General features: G+C 55.6%; 1 protein-coding gene across 1 annotated transcript; it reads right to left on the minus strand.

Annotated features, from left to right (window-relative positions):
- Positions 1-3,273: 3,273 nt before the first annotated feature.
- Positions 3,274-5,402, minus strand: LOC131213192 (uncharacterized). Its single transcript, XM_058207187.1, has 3 exons — positions 5,051-5,402; positions 4,545-4,982; positions 3,274-4,478 (listed from the first exon to the last, which is right to left on the minus strand). The coding sequence occupies exons 1-3, from the start codon at positions 5,112-5,114 to the stop codon at positions 3,433-3,435; spliced, it is 1,548 nt and encodes a 515-aa protein (XP_058063170.1). The 5' UTR covers positions 5,115-5,402; the 3' UTR covers positions 3,274-3,432.

Consider the following 5,402-nt stretch of genomic DNA (forward strand, 5'->3'; position numbering starts at 1 on the left):
GGGTCCAGCCCGGCCGGCCCGAAGCCGGTGTGCCGGTGTCCCAGCTCCAACGCCGGTGGCCCGGTGGCCCCGACCACCAGTCCGACCGGTACTATAGAGGCCACAACCACCAGCAGTACCAGCAGGGGCACCACCAGGGTCGACCCGGTCGATGCTATCGGCCATCACGGTTCTACAGCTGAGCGCACCGTACGTGGACAGCGAACCCACCTTTGATCGTTTTGGCGCGCGTGCGCCATTTTGCGATTGTGCGACCGGCATTGGTGAATCTGGCAGGGAACCCCAGGGATGTGGGGAAACCCTGTCGTTGGTGGAGATTCTCTCTCTGTTCCGGGCTGGACCATCGACCATCGGGACCGCGAGGTCCAAGCCCGGGTCTTGACGTCCCGAATGTGACGTGACATGACGTGTGACGTCACGGCGCCATTAACATAACAGAACGATAAACCGTAATACGCGTAAACAATGGTTTCTAGTCAAAACTGAAGCAGGTGAAGGCGCGCGTGTGTGTCTGTGTGTGTGTGTGTGTGTGCCTGACTCACTTTCGGCGTGTGCAACACACACACACACACAGACACGCGCAGAGCGCATAACTTATATTCGTGTATGGAAGTTAGTTAGCTTGAGCAGAATATGGAGTATACAACAGACAGACAGACAAACAAACAAATAATATGATTAGTACAACATACGCTTACTAAACGTTGTTCTTAGTGTGTCTAGTTGTAGCAGGGTGTTTTGCGCCGTGGTGTAGCGGAACAGCCCGCAGCCCGGAGCCTGGAGCCTGGAGCCTGGGTATCCAGAAGCAGACCTCCGTCGGGGCTACCGTGAGCGTTACCTGAATGAATATCTGAAAGTCGGTGCTGTAAATAGTCGAAGGCAGAGCGGGGCAGAGCAGAGCAGAAACAGCCAGACAGGACGAGTGGACGAGGACGACGCTGTACAGAGGGTGCCATGGTCTCGTCGTCTGTGAGAAAGTTTCCAAAACCGCAGAACCGAACAGAATCGCTATGCCAGTAATCGATGTTGTTGAGAGTTGTCTACTAAAACACTAGAAGTGGAATGTTTGTTATTGTTCATCTACGCACCACCACCACCACCGCCGTCACCTACTGCATGTTGTTCTGCGTGGGCGGCGGGTAGCTCCGCGTAGCGAGGGGCTATACGAGAGTCTCTCATATCATATATATATATATATATATGTATATTTATAGAGCTGTATAGCTCTATATATCTATATATATGTGTATGTGAGTAGGTGTGTGAGTTTGGTACATGTGACTCAGGGTTAATGTAATGGTAGTCTGTGCGTACTATTTATCTAGCAGAGGCTGGTAGAGCTGTCGGTCGTAGGCGAGCTATCCACTCTCTTAACTCTCCACATCTACATCTTAACACATCGTTCAATAAGTCCCGGGACTAACTATGGAAACAACATTTTATCGGCAAAATTCTTTATTATTCTTCAACATAATCTGCTTCAAGTGTAAGTCAATCATTCCAGCATTCTCTGACTTTTCAATGCCATGTTTGTAGAACGATTTGTGTTTTGACTCAAAATTAGCCTCAGTAGCCGCGATCACCTCCTCATTCGAGCCAAAGCTTTTTCCAGTCGCTGGCCAAAGCCAGTAGTCGCTGGGGGCCAGATCCGGCGAGTACGGAGGATGAGAAAGGCAGTTGAAAGCCTCATTCGTTGATCGTTTGTTCCAATGTGAGCAAACGCGGCAGCCATTTGAAAAAAAACCTTTTTTATAACCAATTTTTATGCAAAATAGTAAATGCACTACCAGTTGATATGTTCACCATCTTAGCTATCTCCGGCACTTTCATTTTGTGGTCACCCATCACAAGAAAACAATGTTTTATCAACACACGAAACTCGTTTTGGTACATTTTTTTCACGATTGGAAAGGTAGCGTCACTTTAACCACTATAGCTTTCTTGGTTATGTTTCGAATTAAATGTTGACACATCTTAGCTGAAGGTGGGTATTTTTGAACTTTGGTATATAAATGGGATTAAAAGCGCCATCTATACGCAAGTCCCGGGGCTTATTGGACGATGTGTTATTCTGATGCTAGAGAAACCAAGTACACAAGCCGCTTGGTGAGGTCTCAGCGCACTCAGCAACCGCCCCCCTTTCTAGCCACATTCCCTATTTATTCGCCCGACCGACCGCCTCCCGATAAAACTGAAGACACCGAGCTTACGACGGCTCCGTTCTGGGCTGGGGATCTACTGGGCTGGGCTCTTGTTGAACGGATGTCGATACTCCCCATTAGCTAGTAGTTATAAGAGAATTGGGCGAATTGGCAGTGTAAAACTAAACGTAGCAGATATGTAGGCACGACCGCAGCCACCAAGCAGACAGCAGCCAGCAAGTCGCGTGGAGTCGCGCTCCCAAGAGCCCGGCCACGAGGAATAGGAATATATCCGCGAAGACTTCCGCGCGTGTACTTTATTTCTCAAGTAAAATACCTTAAGACACTTTCAATCGTCACCGCGCCCGCATGACGACCTACTTCGACTAATCAGTGTATCAGTGTGTTTGTGTGAGAGAGAGAGAGAGAAAGAGAGAAAGAGTATGTGTGTATGTGGCATAGTACAATGCGATGCATTTTCTTTCTAACCTCGAGTGGCTCCGCTTATGCTCGTCACCTCGCCCTATACTCGCCCCACTCCTCACAATGTTCCCCTCAAACGCCTACCCACATACCTACCCCTCCCAGGGAGCTGGTCAAGAAAACTTCAATAAAGATTGTCACCACTGAGAGAGAGAGAGAATAGAATCTGCCGAGTGGTATTTTCCCAATGTACCTAGAGCTTGTTGTTCAGGCGAGACCCCGCCTGGCTTGTTGGTGGTGTTAGTTCTTCATTTACTTAACTGCTTGCTCTTAATAGCTTTTCTTATACGGGGACACAATCGCGCGAGCGTTGATCTCTCTGATGCTTTCTGTAACGGTGTGCGTTTACGGCGTTGGGGTTCCGCGCCGACCCCCATTTCACACCGGTATCGAGACTCCGATGATAACGACGAGCGTAACCGACGCAAGCAACTCATAGTAAATAGTTCCTTTCAAGTCCCACCACGTGTTAGCTGTGCCGAATTTTTCGCAGTGCATCGCTTCCATGTCTTGTAGCTTACAAATGCAAGGAACAAACAGTCAAAGTTTTCTTTTAAGTATGCAGTGTCAGCTTGATAACGAGCATTTACTTTAATTGGTTTGATCGATACCTGATGGAACCTCGATCACTACCGTGCAAAATGTTGGCTTTCTTTTTAGCCCTAACCCTTACATTTATTGAGGTGTACATGTGGTGGTGGTAGGTATAACAATAAGCTGCCAAGTGCAGCAGGAGGGGTCCACATAGTGGAGTCCGTGAGAGTCACAGGAAAGAAATGGTGTGCCGGGTGTCGTGGTCTGGGATTGGTCAGACGTTCGACGACTTAGCATCGACAGGTAGGTCACAGAGCGGGTGGCTGTACGCACAGTGCGGGCAGGGGGTCGCACACGACCGGCAGATCGGCAGGTCGGTCGGTCGACGGTGCGGGTGGTGGCAGTCACCGCCCGACGGCAGACTGACGATGAGCACGACGACCGCAAACAGGGCGACGAGGGCCACGTTCCAGAACAGCCAGCCGATGCCGATGGCGCGCAGGAGCACCGGCAGGAGCCGCACCGCCACGTACACCGTGCCCCAGCTGATGGCCGTGGCGAGGGTGTGCAGCGGGAACCGCAGCTCCGCGTCGTCCAGCTCCGCGTCCAGCAGCTTCCCCGGCAGCCGGTGGAAGCCGACGGTGTAGCAGGTGTAGTAGAGGGCAAGCGCGATCAGTGGCCCGTTTTGGTGGGCCGCCGGTACGGGGACGTGGGGGGCCGGCGAGTGGGTACCGCGGACGTGACACTGCCAGCCGAGGGCGAGCATGGTGAGCGCCATCAGCAGGGTGCTGGTCAGGAGCAGCACCCGGTGCGGGGAGTTGCCGTCCTGCAGCCGTTGGCGCAGCAGCCACCCGAGGAGCGGCCCGGTGACGGTGAAGACGGCGGCCAGCAGGGCGGCGGCCGCCGCTTGGCCACCGAAGAGCCCGTGGTCCGAGTGTCCGTTCACGCCGATCAGCTCCAGGACGTCGCTCAGGTAGAACAGCAGCGGGACGGCTCCGACGCAGGCCTGGAACGCGAACAGGGCCAGCAGCGGCAGGAGCAGCGTCAGGTTACCCTGGCGGCGCACCGCCTCCAGCAGACCGCAGGGCGACGCCGCAGGGTTCGAGCGCTGCTGCCAGCGCTCCAGCAGCCCCTGCATCGCCTGCTGCGTGGCGAGGTCGGTGCCGTGGGTCCGCTGGAGCATGGTGGTGGCGCGGCCCGGGCGCCCCGCCGCGCACAGGTACTGGGCCGACTCGGGCAGGAACAGGCAGGCGACGAAGGTGAGCACACCGAACGCACCGCACAGCAGTGGGCTCAGCTCCGCCCGCACCGGCAGCAGATCTGGAGTTGGAGTTGAGTGGAGTTGAGTGGAGCTTAAAGTGGAGTCCACTGCTTCTACCTACGTACCGACGGTGAAGCGGAGCAGTATGCCGAGGGGAAAGGCGGCCGTCACTAGTTCATCGACGAGCGAACGCCACGGGGAGCGCCACGCGGTCGCCGCACCGAGCTCGGCCACGTACGAGGGCACGAGCGTGAACGCGATGCCGGCCCCGATGCCGGCCAGGACGCGGGACACGCTGGCGCACCAGAAGGGCGCGAAGGAGGGGGCGAGTGCCTCGAGGGTGGCGGAACCGACCGACAGCAGGGCCGCCGCCAGCAGGAAGCTCTTGGTGCCGATCCACAGGTACCACCGGTGGACGAAGCACGCGGTGATCGCGAGCACGGCGGCCGGCGTCGCGATCAGCGAGATGGTCCAGTTGTCCAGCTGCGGCCCCGACCGGCCCCGGTGCAGCGCTCCGCTGCTCCAGCCCACCATCGCACCGCACGCCACATAGCTGAGGGCCGCTGGAAGTGGAGACCGAGAAGATCAGCCGCTCGGCTCGGACTCGGGCACCGAATGAACCCCGACCTACCGATGAACGTGTACAGGATGGTGGCCAGTCCGTGATCCCGCAGGGGTTGCTTCTTCGCCTGCATGCTGGATCTTACGGGGTTGATTGGGCAGGTTCTTGAACGGCGCACTCACAAACACGACAGTGGCACGGACTGTGGACTGTGGGAACTTCCCTGTTTTGGGGAGCGCACGTAAGCGACTGCTCCGGCGCTAAACCGACTCCGGAATGACTGTCCGGGCGCACTCCCCGTCCAGTCTGACGCTGTGTCTGACCTGAGCCTACATCCGGCATCCCGCCGGCACTCTGGACGTCAAGATGGCGCCGGTCCACGATCAAAGCCGGTGACCAAAGGAAAAAAAAACACACAGCA

The sequence above is a fragment of the Anopheles bellator genome, chromosome X (genome assembly GCF_943735745.2).
Source record: "Anopheles bellator chromosome X, idAnoBellAS_SP24_06.2, whole genome shotgun sequence".
NCBI lineage: Eukaryota > Metazoa > Arthropoda > Insecta > Diptera > Culicidae > Anopheles > Anopheles bellator.

Excerpts from the sequence above, each read along its gene's own strand:
- LOC131213192 (XM_058207187.1), bottom strand. The coding sequence starts at position 5,114 with ATGCAGGCGAAGAAGCAACCCCTGCGGGATCACGGACTGGCCACCATC. Across the intron at positions 4,983-5,050 it reads CATCCTGTACACGTTCATCG|CGGCCCTCAGCTATGTGGCG; the intron begins GTAGGTCGGGGT and ends CTCCACTTCCAG. Across the intron at positions 4,479-4,544 it reads ACTGCTCCGCTTCACCGTCG|ATCTGCTGCCGGTGCGGGCG; the intron begins GTACGTAGGTAG and ends CTCCAACTCCAG.